At 41.8% G+C, this 20,301-nt stretch overlaps 1 protein-coding gene across 10 annotated transcripts in view; it reads left to right on the top strand.

Annotated features, from left to right (window-relative positions):
* The window catches only part of Lis-1 (LisH and WD40 domain-containing Lis-1), a 761,024-nt gene that overhangs the window by 176,700 nt on the left and 564,023 nt on the right, over nucleotides 1-20,301 (top strand). Inside the window, exon 1 of one of the 10 annotated variants that reach the window (XM_067772991.1) lies at nucleotides 14,237-14,259. The exons of the other annotated variants lie outside the window; for them this stretch is intronic. Coding sequence (XP_067629092.1) covers nucleotides 14,252-14,259 — 8 coding nt within the window. The 5' untranslated portion in view covers nucleotides 14,237-14,251. Of the gene's footprint in view, nucleotides 1-14,236; nucleotides 14,260-20,301 lie in introns of those variants that run through there. 10 annotated transcript variants of the gene reach the window in all.

Here is a 20,301-nt window from a genome sequence, read left to right as displayed (position 1 = left end):
TACTGGTATATATAGGGATGTATATATTAGAAAATAATAATATGTACTTGAAGTTTATATGGATATTTTTTGAAAGTTCCTATAGGGACGAAAATATCTCAAACTTAGTTTTGTACGCCAGAATAGGTACAAATGTACACGCGCAATATACAACGTATGTATATATATTTGTTTGTGCGAACGTATGCACGTGAATCAGATGAGCTTCTCTGTTTATGTTTACAAACAGAAGAGTTTGTTTTGATTCGCTTCTTCGTCGCTTTAATGTCGCGTTTCTTTGTGAAGCTGAGTGCGCTTGATTGCACTGTTGGGAGAGTGCAGCAAAGAAAGATGAAAAAATTGCAAATATGAGAGAGGTTGAGAAATTTGATCAGCAGTACACAACTCTCGTTGCTAATGTAGCTCTATGTGCTGGGAAAATGTCGCTGGAAGAGCGACTTGAACGTGTGAGTAAACACGTATGATGTTCTCTGAGTGGAGAAGTATGATTGCTGGAAAAGCAACTTGAAATTATTTGTACATGTATGTAAGTATGTACATACGTATGAATATTATACTTTTCTATATGCTGCGAAGCAGAAAAAATGATTTGGAAGAAGTTGAACTGTATCGACAAGTTCAACGCTCTGTGTGAACAACGGGGTAAACTCAGCTGTAGAAGAAGATTTTGCCGATGTTGTTCTTGCACAGTGGATTTGAGTAGGCAAGTAAACTGCAATTTTTTGTTGGTTAAATACCACTAGAAATATGTATACATATATATATATATATAATTGGCGGATTTTGCCTATCGGTATAGCGGAATAATTTCTACCAATTTTTGGTTGCAAAAAAGTTGCAGTAAAACCAACGGTAAGAAAATTTCCGCAATATTCAAGTATATATGTGGATATATATATATGTTTTTGCAGTTTACCCAAAATAATATAACTTTTGTGGAAAAAAGTTTTATTATTTTCTATATTTTTATGAAAAATAAAAGCTGCCTACTCACCAATGCCTGTATTCTGTTGCTCTTTATATTGCTGCTGTTGCCTGGTCGCTTGTTATTGATGATAACCTGGTTGATGTTGCTGCTTAGCTGGCTGTTGCTGGGTAAAGATGATTTTAAACTTTTTATTTTTTGATTTTCAAAAATTTCTTCTTCTCTTTTCAAAAACAATTTTTGCGTGCATATAAGTGTTTGTATTAATATATGTTTGTATCAAAACGGCACTTATGATGAGTGCGCCCACAATTTTCAAAAACTTTTTTTTCTTTAAATTATTTCAAACTTTGTTTTTGATTATTTAAGTTTTTTGAAGCACTCAGATTGTATATATACATATATGTATTTTCTCCTTTTCTTTTGTATTTTTGTATTGTCACTTGAAAACCTTCAAACCATTCGTTTGTATATTTTTTATTTCTTATGTTTGTTGCAAAAAATTTTTTTTTTTCCACTAGGTTTTCCTTTGTTTTAAATTTATATGTTTCTTTGTATATTTTTGAACACCCACTGTTTGCACATTTGTGTATTTATTTTTTTTTTTTATTTTTTGTACGAACGAATATTCGATTTAATAAAAAATTGTTTGTTTTACATTAATTTAAGGGTGGGCCAAGGATGGCTGCGAAGGACCATGAATAAACTTGGGTCTCTCTTCGCTACACTCAAACCCGAAAATAAAAGAGTAATGTTTTTTTCATAAAACGTTATAAAATTCACCTTTTTTTTCAATTTATTAATGGTTGCTTAAATTCATGCAAATTCCAAGTATTAATTAAATTTATATAAAAGAAGCGCGTCCGCGATTGCCGGCTAATAATGCTTGACTGACGAATGCCATATATAATTGTTGACGATGGTAGTGTATGCGCCTTGGCGCCTTTCCATTCGCCGCGCACGGCTGCGCATAAGGATTTCGCCGCCGTATAAATTATGAAGGAGGCGGCTTAAACAATGACATTATCACCGACCAAATCATCGGCGACCTTATTTACAACATGGACACGTCAAATGTCTACCATATTGAACATCCACGTTGATAGCATACGTTACCGACTGTCGTATACCCAAAAATGTTGGGTGTGACGTTCGATCAGGATCTAAATTTTGGAGAGCATGCAATCGCAATGTAGCTAAAATCCAGAGCCATAATAAAATCCTCAAATCTCTTGCCGGCAGCACTTGGCGTAAAGATAAAGAAACGATCATAACCACTTACTAAGCAATTGGCCGGCCGATTGCATTCTACGCGTCCCCGATATGGTCGCCAAGCCTAAAGGCTACTCACTGCAAGGAGATACAGCCCTGCCAAAATACAGCCGTCAGAACCGCTACGGGCTGTCTTCTTATGTACCCAGAACACCATGTACATAATGAGGCGAGAATACTCCACATTAGGGAGAGAGATGAAATGCTAACCAAACAGTTTCTGTTGAATACCCAGAAACTTGGGCATACCAACAGACATCTGATTGATGCGCCAACGCTGCCCAAGGGCTTAAGGGGTCATCTCCGTAAGCATTATGAGGAAATACGGCATCTGAGAACACAGCCGTATGAAGCTAAAAAACACAAGCAGGTCCTCAGTGAACACCACAAACAGGCATCGGACCTCTATGCCAGCTCTTACCTATCCCGAATCAAGCCCAACATACAAAACATATGTCCTGCTTGTAATGTGTCCCCACATGACGCCAATCATCTCTTGAACTGTATAGTGGAACCAAAGCCTCAAACACCCCTCATTATGGTCCACCCCTGTTCAAACAGCAAGTTTCGTTGGACTCCCGTTAGAGGATATTGAGGACAATTTGTGATCGGTCGCACCTATTGGATGGGGCGAAGCACTGCTATAACCAGAAGAACAACAACACTTGAAGCCATTCTGCTCCCCTATTTCACCGTAAATTTGCGTCTTGCCAATCATCAGCATGACTTTCGAAAACCTGCCAAAAGCTTTTGATACGACCAACCACGGCACGTTACTGCAAGACCTGGAAAGGTCCTCCCTTCGCCCAAGTCTCAAAAGGTGGACCGCAAATTATCTGTCTGGTCGGCAAGCATCGGTGCAATTCAGGAATATAACATCCAAATCAAGAAGAGTTAAACAAGGTGTGCCACAGGGTGGTGTGCTATCCCCACTTTTGTTTAACTTCTACATTTCAAAGCTACCTTCACCACCAGAAGGAGTCACTATCGTTTCCTACGCCGATGAATACACAATAATGGCCACAGGCCCAGGCCCACAGATCGATGGCATTATCACCGACCAAATCATCGGCGACCTTATTTACAACACGGACGCGTCAAATGTCGATCATATTGAATATCCACGTCGATGGCATCACGATACCGACTGTCTTACACCCCAAAATCTTGGGTGTGACGTTCGATCAGGATCTACATTTTGGAGGGCATGCAGCCGCAATTGTACCGAAAATACAGAGTCGAAAAAAATCCTCATATCCCTTGCCGGCAGTACTTGGGGTAAAGATAAAGAAACGCTGTTATTGTTGTTGTTGTAGCAATGCTCGCCCCACCTAATAGCCGCGACCGATCACAAATTGTCATCAATATCCTCTAACGGGAGTCCAAGGAAACTTGCTGTTTCAACAGGGGTGGACCATAAGGAAAGGGGTGTTAGAGGCGTTGGTTCCACATTACAATTAAAGAGATGGTTGGTGTCATGTGGGAACACATTGCAAGCGGGGCATACATTTTGTATGTCTGGGTTGATTCTGGATAGGTAAGAGTTTAACCTGTTACAGTATCCAGAACGAAGTTGAGCAAGAGTGACACGCGTTTCCCTGGGGAGTATGCGTTCCTCTTCTGCGAGTTCTGGATATTTTTCTTCAAGTACTGGATTCACCGGGCAATTCCCGACATAAAGGTCCGACGCCTGTCTATGGAGTTCACCAAGGACCTGCTTGTGTTTTTTCGCTTCATACGGCTGGGTTCTCAGGTGCCGTATTTCCTCAAAATGCTTACGAAGATGACTCCTTAGGCCCCTAGGCGGTGCTGGTTCGTCAATCAGATGTCTGTTGGGATGCCCAGGTTTCTGGGTATTCAACAGAAACTGTTTGGTCAGCATCTCATTTCTCTCCCTGATGGGGAGTATTCTCGCCTCATTATGCAGATGGTGTTCTGGGGACATAAGAAGACCACGGGCTGTCGATTCTGAGAGCAGTATTTTGGCAGGCCTGTAGTTTCTTCCAGTGGGTGGTTTTTAGGCTTGGCGACCATATGGGTGACGCGTAGCACGTAATCGGCTGGCTAATTGCTTTGTATGTGGTCAAGAGCGTTTCTTTATCTTTTCCCCAGGTACTGCCAGCAAGGGATTTGAGGATTTTATTACGGCTCTGAATTCTTGGAACAATTGCGGTTGCGTGCGCACCAAAATGTAGATCCTGATCAAACGTCACACCCAAGATTTTGGGGTATAGGACAGTCGGTAGCGTAGTGCCATCGACGTGGATGTTCAATATGGTCGACATCTGGGGCGTCCATGTTGTAAATAAGGTCGCGGAAGATTTAGTCGGTGACAATGCCAGGTTTCGCGAGGCGAAAAAACCGGAGAGATCACGGAGATAGCCGTTTATTTTATTGCATAGCTCACCGATCTCTGGGCCTGGGCCTGTGGCCATTATTGTGCAGTCATCGGCGTAGGAAACGATTGTGACTCTTTCCGGTGGTGAAGGTAGCTTAGATATGTAGAAATTAAACAAAAGCGGGGATAGGACACCACCCTGTGGCACCCCTTGTTTAATTCTCCTTTGTTTTGATGTTTCTTTTCTGAATTGCACCGATGCCTGCGGACCACCCAGATAATTTGCGGTCCACCTTTTAAGACATGGGGGAAGGGTAGACCCTTCCAGGTCTTGCAGTAACGAGCCATGGTTGACCGTATCAAAAGCTTTTGATAGGTCTAACGCTACGAGTACTGTTCTATGGTGGGGATATTGATTCAAACCGCAATTTATCTGGGTGCTAATGACATTTAGCGCGGAGGTAGTGCTATGGAGTTTTCTGAAGCCATGCTGATGAGGGGCTAGCTGCAAATGTGCTTGGAAATAAGGGAGCAAAATGGCTTCAAGCGTCTTTGCCACTGGCGATAGGAGAGATATCGGACGATATGACTCACCTACGTTAGCTGGTTTCCCAGGCTTTAGTAGCGGGACCACCTTGGCCATTTTCCATTTCTCGGGTATGACAAAGGTGGAAAGAGACAGGTTGAAGACATGCGCTAAATATTTGAAACCCTCTTTCCCTAGGTTTTTAAGCATCGGCATGGCTATACCGTCTGGGCCCACTGCTTTGGATGGTTTAGCGCGACCAATGGCGTCCTCAACCTCTCTAGCGGCGATGGTAATTGGTGACGCGCTGAGTTTGTGTTTATGTGCGTGTCTATTGGCTCTCCGTCTATCTTTGTCGACCGTAGGATGCATTATATATTGTCGGCAGAAAGCGCTCGCGCATTTTTTCGCATCCGACAGCACCTTATCGCCAAAGGCGATGGAAACTTTGTCTTTGTGCTTAGTCGGATTCGATAGGGACTTTACGGTGGACCAAAGTTTACCTACACCGGTAGAGAGGTTACAACCTCTTAGGTGCTCTTCCCATTTCGCCCGCTTGTGTTCGTCCACAAGCAATCTGATGCGTTGGTTTATATCCCTTATTTGGGGGTCGCCTGGATCAAGCTGTCTTATAAGGTCGCGTTCCCTCGCTAAGCTCGCGGCCTCCGCCGGGAAGTGGGGCCGGATTTCGGGAATTCTCCCGGCGGGAATGAAATGTGCCGAGGCGGATTCAATGACCTTACGGAAGGCACGCTCCCCTTGGCGGGCATCAGTCGGGATAGGGAGGGCAGCAAAGCTGCTGTCTGTTGCAGATTTATATTCTTCCCACTTTCCTTTTTTGAAGTTTATGAAAGTGCGTTTTTCGGTGACGATGAAGTCGGCGGTACGCTCGAACGAAATAAGTATGGGCAGGTGGTCGGATGCCAATGTTACCATCGGCTGCGAGTTGACGCAGCTTACGAGTTCTGCGCTCACGATTGAGATATCTGGCGAGCTATGACAGCTTCCTACCATACGTGTGGGGGCGTCTCCGTTTATTGTGCAGAACGTCGTTTCGTCTATTTGATCCGCCAACATCTCACCCCTACTGTCCGCCCGCAAGTTTGAATGCCATAGGTCGTGATGGGCATTGAAATCGCCTAAGATAATGCGATTGCTGCCAGTGAGTAAGGCGCTGATATTAGGGCGGTATCCACTGGGGCAACAGATGGCAGGAGGGATGTAGATGTTGATGATTTCTAGGTTTGCATCGCCTGACCGGACAGATAGGCCTTGACGTTCTAAGACATTGTCCCTGCGGTCGATGCCAGGATCAAATATATAATATTGCACAGAGTGGTGTATAATAAACGCGAGGCCGCCTCCATTTCCGCTCTCGCGGTCTTTCCTGTGGACATTATAACCAGAGCAGGTCTGCAATGCAGATCTTGCTGTGAGTTTAGTCTCTTGAATCGCAGCAATGCGGATGTTGTGCCGCTTCATGAAATCGACTATCTCCGTAATCTTCCCAGTTAGTCCATTACAGTTGAACTGCAGAATTCTGAAGTGCATGAGGGGTGACGCCGCCACTCTAGGGGAAAGTGACGGGTGACTACGCCTAGGTTGTGGAAGGCCAGGACGCAATTGCTGTTGTGGCCTTGGGACTGGGCGCCCTTGGGCAAGCATTGGGGTACCCGGATGATTTGGGTTTGCGACCTGGCAACATGGCGCGATGAAACCCGTCGAGGGGTTGCCGTCGCGGAGACCAGAACATCTAGGAAAGTGGCACCACCCAAGGCAGGAGCTGCATTGAGCGGATGTCGCAAACCTATATATTCTGTGCTGGCAGACGGTGCAAACGGAGGCAGGGACTAAGAGTCTGTTTCCCTGACCTGCACGATTGCTGCCAGAAAAGAGGGGGGGGGGGGGGGGAGAAGAAGACGGGGGCAGGGGCTGATGCTCAGCATTGCTACCAGCTCTACTACGAAGGTAGTAGTTATGAGTGGTATCAGCTGTTTGAGTTGTTGGCGCCGTGGGGCGCGAGCAGCAGCGGGTACTTGTTGTGGCTTGCTGAGCAGCGAAGCTGCTGGAAGGTAGTGGGGATACGCTTAGGCGTAGACTACGGGACGCCTTTGGGCGTGAGCAGCAAGGAGCCACAAAAGATTTATAAAAGTTACGTGGACGTCGGGTTTTGGGATCAAGCCCAGAACAACCTGTCCGATGCAACCATCCCTTGCACGAGACACAATGGACAGAGTATGACCGTCCTAAAAAGATTCTTTTCTGGCAAATGCAGCAAAACCATTTCTCAGGACCGGGGTCAGGAGACGGACCCGGATTGGGTTCGATACCTTCCCGGAGTAAGAGAATATGTAGCAGTCCTGCTGCAAGGAGCTGCTGGGAGGATGACAATTTGTGGGAGGGACGAAACAAATTAAATGGGGTCACACTGAAATGACAGTCCTTGGTCGGGAAAAATCCCGAGTCGCTCCGGTACATAGAACCAACTGCCTTGGGAAGCGCCCAAAAGAAACGCTCATTACCACTTACAAACCAATTGGCCAGCCGAATGCATGCTACGCGTCCTCGATATGGTCGCCAAGCCTAAAGGCTACACACTGCAAGAAGATACAGCCCTGCAAAATACCGCCCTCAGAACCGCTACGGGAAATACGGCACCTGAGAACACAGCCGTATGAAGCTAAAAGCACAAGCAGGTCCTCAGTGAAATCCACAAAAAGGGGTCGGACCTCTTTTTTAATCCACTACTTAAAGAACAATACCCAAAACTGAGGAACGCACTCTCCCTAGGGAAACGCGCGTCACTCTTGCTCAACTTCGATCTGGATACTGTAACAGGTTAAACTCTTACCTATCCAGAATCAACCCCGACATAGAAAATGTATGTCCTGCTTGCAATGTGCCCCCACATGACACCAACCATCTCTTCAACTGTATTGTGGAACCAACTCCTGTAACACCCTCTCATTATGGTCTACCTCTGTTCAAACAGCCAGTTTCCTTGGACTCCCGTTAGAGGACATTGATAACTATTTGTGATTAGTCGCACCTATAGGGGGGAAGCACTACTACAACAACAACAAGCCCTTCTGGGTATTCAGCAGAAACTGTTTGTTTAGCATTTCATTTCTCTCCTTAATGGGGAGTACTCTCGCCTCATTGTGTAGGTGGTGTTCTGGGGACATAAGAAGACAGCCCGTAGCGGTTCTAAGGGCAGTATTTCGGCAGGCCTGTATTTTCTTCCAGTGAGTAACCTTTAGGCTTTGCTAGTTGCTGTGGAAGTGGTGATGAGCGTTTCTTTATCTTTGCCCCAAGTGCTGCTGGCAAGAGATTTGAGGATTTTATTACTGCTCTGGATTTTCGGTACAGTTGCGCTTGCATGCTCTCCAAAATGTAGATCCTGATCGTACGTCACACCCAAGATTTTTGGGTGTAAGACAGTCGGTAGCGTGATGCCATCGACGTGGATATTCAATATGGTCGACATTTGACGCGTCCGTGTTGTATATAAGTTCGCCGATGATTTGGTCAGTGCCAATGTCAGGTTTCGCGAGTTGAAGAATTTGGATAGATCAGGGAAATAGCTGTTTATTATGTTACAAAGCTCATCGATCTGTGGGCCCGCCCATTATTCTGGTGGTGAATGTAGCTTTGATATGTAGAAGTTAAACAGATGTGGGGATAGGACACCACCCTGTGGCACTTCTTTAATTCTTCTTGGTTTGGGTGTTAAGTTTCTGAATTGCACCGATACTTGCCGACCAGACAGATAATTTGCGGTCCAACTTTTAAGACTTGGGTCGTGCAGTAACGTGGATTGGTTGACCGTATCAAAAGCTTTTGACAGGCCTGACGCAACGAGTACTATCCTATGGTGGGTGTTTGGGTTTAATCCGCAATTTATCTGTGGCGTTTAGCGCGGCGATAGTGCTATGTAAATTTCGGAAGCCATGCTGATGATTAGGAAGACGCAAATTTGCATTAAAATAGGGAAGCAGAATGGCTTCAAGTGTCTTGGCTACTGGTGATTGGAGAAACATCGGACGATAAGAATCTCCTATGTTTGCTGGTTCCCCAGGCTTTAATAGCGGAACCACCTTAACCATTTTCCATTTATCGGGGATGACGAAGGTGGATATGGACAAGTTGAAGACATGCGCTAGATAATTAAATCCCTCTTTGCCTAGGGTTTTAAGCATCGGCATGGCTATGCCGTCTGGGCCCACTGCTTTGGATGCTTTAGAATGAACGATGGCATCTTCAACCTCTTTGGAGGTGATATTAATTGGGGACGCGCTGTATTAATGCTTTTGTGCGCGTCTGTTGGTCCGCCGTCTGGCTTTGTCAACCGTAGAGTGCATTACATATTGACGGCCGGAAAGAAGCGCCGGCATCCGACAGTACTTTATCGCCAAATGCGATTGAGATTTTGTCATTGTGCGTAGTCTGGTTCGATAGGAACTTTGCGGTGGACCATAGCTTACCTAACAGAGAGGTTACAATTCTCCAAGTGCTCCTCCCATTTCGCTCGCTTGTGTTCATCCACTAGCAATCTGATGTGTTCGGTTATATTCCTTATCTGGGGGTAGCCGGGGTCGTCCTGTCTTATAAGATCACGTTCTCTCGCTATAGTTTCGGCCTTCGCTGGAAAATGTGGCCGCATTTTTCGGAATTTTTCCGGCGGGAATGAAGCGAACCGAGATTCAATTGCCTTGCGGAAAGCTTCCCTTGACGGGCATCAGTCGGGATAGGGAGGGCAATTAGTATAAGTTTTGTAATCATCCCACATTCTTTTCTTAAAATTGATGAAAGCGCGTTTTTCAGTGGTGATGAAGTCGGCAGATTGGTCGATTTCTTTAATTTCATGCTGGAGAAAATTATACTAGCTTCAGAACTTAACCGCTCCTGAACAATATTCTAATGTTCTGTACGAGGCCATGTTATTCGAATGAAAGATATTTTTATCAAAGCACGTCTGTGGAAGTAGAAAAAGGGGCGGCTGCACTCCACTAGAAGGACCGGGTGAAAAACGATTTAAACTCGCTTTGTGTGCCCCACTAGCTCCGAGTAGGTCAGGGAAACAGACTCTTAGTCTCTATATAAGGAATAGGCTTTAGGAGTCTTCTTAGACATTGCCGAGGCTTTCAATAATGTTTCTAAATGGGCGATTATCGATGGTCTTAATTACATTAAAGTACATCCAGCCTTAACCAGATGGATTGGCTGCATATTAAATTGCAGGAAGATTACATCTCAATGGGGATTGTACGAGGCCACGAAGTCAGTGGACAGGGGCACGTCGCAGGGAGGGGTGCTATAACTTCTACTGTGGACGCTGGTCATCAACCAACTGCTCAGGCGATTCGATGAGGGACCCGTAAAACTTACGGCCCACGCAGATGACGTTGCAACTGTCATAAGAGGAAAGTGCTTTTCAACGATTAGCTCTTTGATGGATCGGTCGCTTCGCGATATTCATACCTGGGTATCTAATGTCGGGTTGAAAGTCAACGCGGAGAAGACAGATATGGTCTTGTTTACAAAGAGGTACAAGGTGCCAAATTGGACCAGGCCTAAGTTAGGAGGAGTGAACCTACCGAAGACACCTTCCACAAAATATTTAGGAATCATCCTAGACAATAAGCTGTCATGGAAGCTCAACGTCGAGGAGAGGGTGAAGAAGGCCTCAATGGCTCCACGTGTAGACCTGGTAGCAAAGAACATAGCGTTAACAACTGCAACCAGGCTCGGTGCCTCGCGGCAGCTTGAGCACCGACCATATGGCCATAGTAGTATTCCGCCATCAATTACAAGACGAACAGACTACCTGATTCCCTATTTGTGTTTCGAGGGAGATCTTAAGGCCACAATAGAGGTGGACGGTTGGCGCAAGGGTCCTCAAATGGCGGACGAGGCGATACATGTGTACACAGATGGTTCCAAAGTAGTGGAAGGAGTAGGGTCTGCGGTACTCTGTGCTGATCCGGAAATAAACAGATCCTACATGCTTCCGGAATACTGTAGCGTTTTCCAAGCGGAAATATTAGCCGTAACCAAAACACTGGAAGAGAATAGCTCAAGCTGCAACCGTGTTAACTATATATTGACAGTCAAGCAGCAATTAAGGCAATAATCTCGCATAGCACAGCATATAAATGCGTGTTAGAGTGTTAGCAGTCTCTGGAGAGTATCGGGACAAGGACAAGTATACATATATATTGGGTCCCAGGGCAATAGATGGGAGTGAAAAAGCGGATGAACTAGCTAAAAAGGGCGCATCCCTTGAAGCTTGCTCCGTGGACCTCCCAATTAGACTGGGAGAGATTAAGCGAAGGCGAGAGGTGCACATGATCGACCAAGCAGGAAAGGCGTGGGTTCAAGCGCGGGGCTGTAAAGTGTCGAAGATTATGAGTAGGTCTTACAGCCTTTTTTTATTGGACGTTGGGGTGGCGCACTACCCTCAAGTGGCCCAATGAAACCAGGCTAATCCTGTTCATGTGTCTGCACCCCGTGGGACCGCCGTTAGGCATAACGGCACGGGGGGTAAAGGCGCTCTCTTTCAGCCTGCATCAATTTCGTCATTACTATAAAGGCCTTCTTGCTCACAGCAGTTCAACAATATATTTGTCCGGACATTCGTGGAACTAAATTGCTAATGGAAACAGAGAGTCTTTCGCCGTGAAAACGAGGGCAGTGAAACATTACTTATTTAGATATTCCTTGAAGCCGCTGTGCCCTCTCAACAATATCTATGTGAGATGGTAATTTAGTTCACCGTGTTTTCGCTCGTACCATTCCGATATATTCCGAACTAGCATGAAGGTACAGCGCCCTTTTCTCGATTCTTCCCACCGTTCTTGCCACCTAATTATTGTTCGCCACCTTGCGCTTTTCTTAGCATCTTCAGATGGTCGGCTGATTCCAATGCCATACAGATCGGCAATTTCACCTGAGAGTAGATCTACTGGGATTTTCCTGGATAAAAATTGGATCGCGTCCCGATAAGCACATGCTATTCGTATAGCAGTAATGCGGTTGGCTACTAGTATATCTTTCTGGTGTACCATTTTAGATCCGCGCCATACTGGTCTGCATTTAATATTATAGAGCTGGTTACGTTGGATAATAGCTAACGGGTAGCTTCGCCTGGGCCGCCGATGTTGGGCATTATTCGCGTTAGGGCTCCACTAACCCTACAAAATTTCTCCCCCACTTTCCTGAAGTGCTCCTTAAAAGTTAGTTTCGAGTCAATGATTTCACTCCTAGATATTTCAAGGAAGGCTTTGACCTCACCAAAACCACTTCTGTCTTGCTAGATATCCCAAGTCCCATGATCGTCAGCCATTCCTTTATTCTTCTCACAGCGTCATTACATAATGCTTGGAGCAGATCAAGTTTCTTTGCCCCTGCTACTACGACAATATCATCTGCATAGCCGACAATTTCCGTGCCCCCGGAAGGTCGATTTGTAGCACTCCGTAATACATCGCATTCCACAGCGTTGGACCTAGAAGATATCCCTGAGATACACCGCCCGTGATGTTGTGATATCTTGGTCCCTCATCCGTATTAAAAATGAGTACTCTGTCGCTTAAAGCTACCAATTATTCTGAGCAGGTAAGCAGGTGTGCCAACGTTTCGTAGCACTGTCATTATCTGCATCCAGTTCGCGGTGTTAAAAGCATTTCAGATATCCAAAGTTATCAGTGCACAGAGCTTTCTTTTACTTTGGCCTCCGGTTATGGCTCTGCGGGCTATATTGACAACTGTTTGTATCGCATCTCGATTTTCGAAATCCAAACTGACTATTTGACAAGCCACCTGGGCTTTCCAGGGTCTGCTGCAGATGCTCACTAATAATGCGTTCGAGAATCCTTCCTAATAAATCCAACATACAAAGTGGCCTGTATGAAAATGGCTGGTTGGACATCTTACCAGGCTTCAGCAAAAGAAACTTTGAAGTTTCCATAAGCGGGTAAAGACGCTTTCTTGGCGTTGAAGAGATCCATAAAAACCGATGTTCTATACCTTATCGCTGATTTAAGGGCTATATATGGCACTCCATCCGGTCCTGGAGACTTACTATCCGCAACTCTTTGTGTTGCATCCAGTACCACCTACTCTTGTAATATGGGCATTTTTATACCCAGGTTTTTGGGCCGGCTCCCCACGCACATATACCCTAACAAACTCACAACGCTTTTAAATTTTTCTTTTCTTTATTTATTACTTTGTGTTTCGTTTCGTTTTGTACAATAAATATTTTTAATTCCTTATTGTTTTAATTGTTTTATTGTTAACACCGTTTAGTTCTTTTGATTTGAGTTCTTTACACTATTTTATAATTTGTTTCCCACGTTATACACACGCGTGGGTAGCGCACTGTGCTCACTCCGTGCCGGCTCAATTCAAACTGAGATGAAGCTGAAAACTCCTGACGCTTCAAAGCAGCCCTGCCGGTATGCATTTTCGCATGATAGAGCGTGATAGAGCCGAGTAACGGGTTGAATCTCCGCGTCATTCGACTCTAACATTTTAAGTGTTGCCAAGAGTTAATATGAGGGTTGCATCTTTTTATGTATTTGAGAGGGAGGGGGGGGGGGGGGGGGGGGGGGTTTCCAGATTTACTGCAGTGACCCAATTTGACACGACGTCACGAAGAAAATGCCGGTACGAACTCACGACAGATTTGGCACAAAAAGAAATAAAAACCAACGAATTAAAATGAAATTATAAAAGTGTATTTAAAAAGATAAATACATAGATATGCAACGAAAGTAATAAAATAGATTTGTAGGTACAATAGAAAGTTAATCACAAGAGAAAAACTTATAGATTATCTGTAAGACACGATGATGGCCGGATGCGATTCCGATGATAGTTAAACGGCCTGTGAGGTACATTTATGGTCTAAAAAAGTTACTTCGGAACGAAGGAAATTGCATTTGTTGGGATTTAACTTTAAATTGAATTTTCTGCAAATTTCGAAAACTGTTTCTAAATTTTTGAGGTGATGTGTCTCGCTACAACCGATGACGATAACATCGTGAATGTACATAAAAGCTTGATTTGGCGAAATGCCTGAAAATGCCAATAACATCATACGTGCTATATTTAAACCGAAAGGTAAAACTTTCCAACGAAAAGCTCCTCGATCTGTACTGAAAGATTTAACGTCTCTAGAATTGACATGAAGTGGTATTGTATTGTATTGTATTGTATTGTATTTTATTAAACATTTTCCAGATGCATACTTATTAACCTAAGATTACAATATTACATTAAAAAATTTCAAATTACTATGCAGCATAGGAAAAGTATATGGCATTTTTTATATTAAAGTTTAACATAGTTCTAAATGCCAGTCCTAGCTTTGGTATATTGTTTTGTGTGGGGTGTACAAAAATAAAAATTTCATAAAGAGTTTAAGTTATACATTAAATTAAATCATCAAAGATATGAAAGAGAATCAATACTAAATATTTGCAGCTTCCTAAGGTATGTACGGTTTATAGGGTCATCCTCAGCATCGTTTCTAATTCAAAGTGATTATAACCAAAAAGATACAGCTTAACTTCTTTTTTAAATAAGTTGACATTTCTTATTACCTGTACAGTGGGAGGAAGGGAGTTGAAAAATTTGCACGACGTGTATGTGTAAAAACTTCTAAAGTGCGACGTCCTAGTATGCGGAATTTGTACCATCGGAAGTAGATTTCTTCGTAAGTTGTAGACTTCCGAAGGAAAGCTTTCCAGGTAGCCACACCGTATAAAGAATGTTTTTAAAACTTTGTAAAGATAGAGATGTCGACACGGAAATATATCTAGTTTCCTAAAATATAGCATAGAGTGAGACCTATAGTTTGCACTACAGATTCGCCTTATAACCCCCTTTTGAATTGTTACCACTGCTGACAGCTTATTAGCCGAAGCGCCGCCCCAGCAAGTGATACCATATTGCAGTTTAGATTTAAATATTCCGTAGTAAACTGTTTTTAAAGTGGATATTGAACATAACTTTTTCAGACGATAAAAGTGACGAGTGGTATATAGAAAGTATTTTTTTAGAGCATTAATGTGCTCAGACCAACTCAAGCGGTTGTCTATTATAATTCCTAGGTACTTGAAATTCTCAACAACTTCAACCCTGAAGCAGCTCTCACTACAGTTTCTATTACAATCAAAAGATCTCATCGCGTCACTTTGAGTGCACGCTATATGGTGCATGTTAAAGCGAGAGCACACTGCGGAGTGAAATATGACATCATAACTTGGTTGTTCTTTGAGAACATGACTGAAATACATAAGTCTAGTTTTACTACTTACAATCAGTTTGTGTGAAGCGAACCAGGTTCGTAACAAATGTATATCATGGTTAATGTCACATATTAATTCAAAGTAATTCGGTGTACTGTACGCAATTGCAAGATCGTCTGCAAAGGCAGTGGCCTTGCCTCTCAATGGAAGCTTAAATATTGAATTAATATAGACCAAGAACAATATTGGACCAAGAACTGAGCCTTGGGGAACACCCAGATTAACAAGCTGTAAGCTACTGTAGCTACATTCTACTTTAACTTTTTGTGTTCTGCCCGATATATACGATTTAAGCCACTTATGCATAACACCGCGGAATCCTGCACTATATAGTTTATCCAATAGTACACCCCTATCGACCATATCAAAAGCTTTTGTTATGTCCACAAAGAGACCAGCACAACTTCTTTTTTCATCCAGAGCTTTGTAGACGTTGGTGCAAAAATCTAGCAAAGCGTCTTCTGTTGAAAGGTCAAAACGAAAGCCAAACTGCATGGAGCTAAAAAAGCTCGCTTTATTTAGAAAATTAACAATTCTGGTTTTAACAGCCTTTTCAAAAACTTTAGATATGGCCGAGAGTAGTGAAATAGGTCTGTAATTATTAACATCTTTTTTATCCCCTTTTTTCAAGATCGGAATTACAATCGCACATTTCAAACCATCGGGAAAAATACCCTGAGTAATGCTGGTGTTGAATAAGTATATCAGTATATCAACCACATTAAAATATATCTTTTTTAAAATTAAATTGGAAATACCATCCTCACCGCATGAACTAGAGTTTTTTAAGGTTTTTATAATGCTTATAATTTCGAAACCTGTGATAGGGTCAAAAAAGAAGCTATTTCGAGCATATTGGCCCGATGGTAAATGGGTCGCAAACCGACAATTGCAGTTAGTTAATACTGTGTTCCCAACCGTTGTAAAGTGCGTGTTAAGTTTATTAGCTACTTCCACAGCATCCGTAATCGACTGACTTCCAGCTTGTAATGCTATTCGCTCATTATCTTTTTCACCGTTTCGATTAAGAAGATTATTTACAACTTCCCATTCTTTCCTAATATTACCAAGTGCTGAATTAAACTTGTTTCGAAAGAAGTTTTCCCGCGTCAGTCGTATGGCCTTATTGGTGCTATTACTTATTTTGTTGTATCTAGTGCGGAGCCTTCTATTACTAGGATACTTAGCACATTTTTTTCTTAGTTGGTTTTTGAGCTTTATTTTCTGTAGGAGATCCCGAGTAATCCAAGGCTTAAGTCTCACATTTTTTTTACGATTATTTACAGTATACGAAGAGTTGAGAATGTGCGCGTTTAAGGTATCTAAAAATATGTAAAAAGCTACTGATATGTCATTTTCAGCGAGGACATTCGACCAACTTTCGAAACATAGCTTATGGTTCAGCATAGGGAAATTAACTTTGGTATATGATTTCTGAACGCGATTTGCTTTTGGTTTGTCGAAAACAATTCCAAATATTTGCAAACCCGTCATCGTGTGATCAGTTATTTGCAAGTCAATGTTAAAACTATTACAATATCTATATGGTACGGCATTAAAGCGGCAAAAAATATGATCAATACACGTACCCGAACTTAAGCGCGTCGGCTCATTAATATAGGAAGTATAACCATTTCCAGCCATCAAGGCCAAATAATCGTCAGTTGTATTACAGTGATGCAAAAGGTCTAAATTAAAATCACCCAGTATGAAAAAGTTTGTAGTTTCTTCACACAGCACGAAACTGGAGTATTCTTGAATAAATACAGAAATAGGAACAGATTGTAGTCTGTATACCCCTAGGAAAACAAATTGTTCGCCTTTTATATTAAGAGAAAGTTGTAGCATATCAGCACTATAAAGATTTTTACTTACTGAGGTACACTCATAAGTATCGCGCACAAAGGCTCCAACACCTCCCGCACTGTATCTATCATTCGCATTGGCATAAAAATTGAAATGAGGTATGCTGTAGTCACTTACTTCATAAGAATATATCCAAATTTCCGTTAAAAATATAATATCTGGTAGGCAACCTAATGCATCGATATGACTTAAAAATAAATCAAAATTCTGCCTAAGGCTACGTATATTCTGATGCACAACTTTTATATCGTTAGAACCTACTGAGGGCGCTTTATGAAAAAAATTTTTGCTAGCGATGATTGGGTTATCATCAATCAGAACGTCAACAAACATCGAAGAAAAATAAATGAAGAAAAAAAGAACAAAGAGTATAGCTACAGAGTAGCTAATCAACAATAAATTTGATGTCTTCAAAAGTTCTGATGTTGATAACCCTCTCATTTTCTGCTCTTTTTAATAGGAAGCTCGATTTCCCTAACCATAAATATTTGTAGTGTTTCTCTTTCTTTAATTTATATGCTGCCGTAAACAAAGCTCGATTAAAACCCGTGAGTGCATCATTAATATATATTTTGCTATTGCTAGTTCCATCAAACATTCGCGCTGTCAGCTTACGTGCTTTTGTTTTTCTCGCTGCCATAACTCTCTTCTTGGTATCAGTTGAGGAGAAATGCACGCGTATAACACTGCGGGTGAGCGAAGCGTCATTTTTTTGCTTTATGCTTCTTACTACGCATTTTTCAATCTCAGATGGTGTTACTGAGATTCCCAAAGTGTCCACGATTTTCTGCATACATTCTTCCGCATTTTTGCTGTGTTCTTGTGGAATGCCAGCAATTTCAATCACGTTGTTAAGGTCTCTCTGGTCTCTCCAGTTAGCTTGCTCTCTAACGTAGTCACCTTTTCTTTTAATGCTTTGTTTTCATCAGCAAGCATACTCAGTGTGCTAAGCATTTCAGAGTTAACACTTCTGAGGGCAACTATCTCTTCATATAGCAGCTGAAGAGTTATTGGCTTTTTGCTGCTATTCGGTAATCCGCAAGGTTGTTGACTCGTAGATGCCTGAATTTGACTTTTTATTTGATTGTTACCTTTATTTTTCATGCTAATCGTATTGGCATGTGTGTTACACTGAGCTGCACGTTGTTTTTGTTCCTCTGCACCTGCTGTAGCCGAATTAGTGTACAGCGCAGTGGGAGTTGTGGAGGCGACAGGTGGATCAGAAACAGCTTGCATTGGTGCCAGGGACTGCGTCTGCATCGATTTGCGACGGAGGATGGAACATCCCTCACATCTATAGTTAAGATTATTGGCTTTCATATATTCCACATCAGTCTTGTCCATCTTGGGGCACAAACAATGAAATATGCACTTACAGTCTGCACAGGTGACTTTGGCAGGATCTGCGCGTTCAATTTTTTGCTTGCAAACTTGACAGTTCATAATTATTTATGTAAATTATTTAGTGTAAAAGAAAAAACTAAATCAGTTTAGTGAAACGAAATAATCAAATGCGCGCACCCCACACACACCGAAAAACACGTCCACTCGTGACGACGATTGATTCTAAAGTGACATATTAGGTGAAAACCAGAAAAAAGATCTAAAGTTGAAAAATATTTGGCTCTGCCAAGATTGTCGAGTATGTCGTCTACACGTGCCAACGGAAATTTGTCTGCGATAAGCTTTTTGTTGACTGCTCTGAAGTCAACGCATATACGATAAGACTTTTGGCCTGTAGGATTTTTTTTTTCGCTACCAAAATTAAAGGACTGTTATAATTAGAAAAGCTGGGTTCTATTAAATCATTTCGCATTAAATTTTCGACTTGTTTGTTAATTTCTTCACGTTGTGTATATGGTAAACGATATTTTTTTATATATACTGGATTTGTATCAATTAAACGTAGTTTTTGTACGTAAAAGTTATTTAAAGTCATACGATCCGTTTTGAAAGCGAATACATCTTCATATTTTAAGCATAAATCTAGTAATTGTTTTTGGGCATAACCTGGAATTTGATTTATCAAAATTTTCGTTAATTCCTCTAAGCGCTTTTGATTTGTTTCATTGATTTTGTAAACATTGTAGTTGGTGATACCTTCTGTTACGATATTGCAATTGTTGACATGTTTTACTTCGTCAGTAACATTTAAAATTTTTATAACTGGATTATTTGTGTCAACAATGCACTTTGCCGTAAAAGCACCACTACAGATTTCTTGTGAGTCTACAAAAACAAGATTGTCGCATTTTTGTAATTTAAATAAACGATAAACTTCACATCTCGGAGGAATAAATAAAGAATCGGTATTAATAGTTATGCTATTGCTTGCATAATTAATAATGCATTTATTTAATTTTAAAAAGTCTTTGCCGAGTATTCCGTCTAAAGGTATATTGAAATCGTCGTTAGCTACATGTAAAATATGCGGTATTAAAAAATTATATGCAATTAAGTTGGTTTTTAAGGTGTCTAAAGTTGAAATTGTTTCTTTTGTTACGCCTGTTATATTAATTATTTCGTTACTATTAAAGATACAATTTGGAGATAAACTTGAAATTTTAATTAGAGAAACATCTGCTTGAGAATCTACTAGAAAAGTGCAAGGTATGTAGGAATCGCTAAATTTAAGTTCAATAAATTCTGAATAATTAAGGTTCAAGCAGTAGATGGATTTTGATGTTTTCGAAGAAGATTCGTTTAATTGTCTAAATTGTGATCCCGATCCCCCAGTGTTCGCTCCTGAGGGTCGTTCATGTTTAAAGAGCGTACATTGGTATCACTTCATTATTAGTAGCGTTATTGTTACTACTACAAGGCTGATTGTCTCTATTAGTGCTATATCTGTCATTATTACTTCTGTTAGAATTTTTGTACCTGTAATTATTATTGTTTTAGTTATTTTTATTGTTATTGTTGAATCTTGCATTTGGATTGTTGTGCCTACTATTGAAATTATTACCTCGATAATTTCCTCGAAAACTACTTTGCCAATTACCACGAGAATGAAATGCTAGTACTTGTCTTTCTTTAACTTCATTATTACGTTCAACTA

This window comes from Eurosta solidaginis, chromosome 3 (genome assembly GCF_040869045.1).
Source record: "Eurosta solidaginis isolate ZX-2024a chromosome 3, ASM4086904v1, whole genome shotgun sequence".
NCBI lineage: Eukaryota > Metazoa > Arthropoda > Insecta > Diptera > Tephritidae > Eurosta > Eurosta solidaginis.
This window is presented reverse-complemented; position numbering and strand designations above follow the sequence as displayed.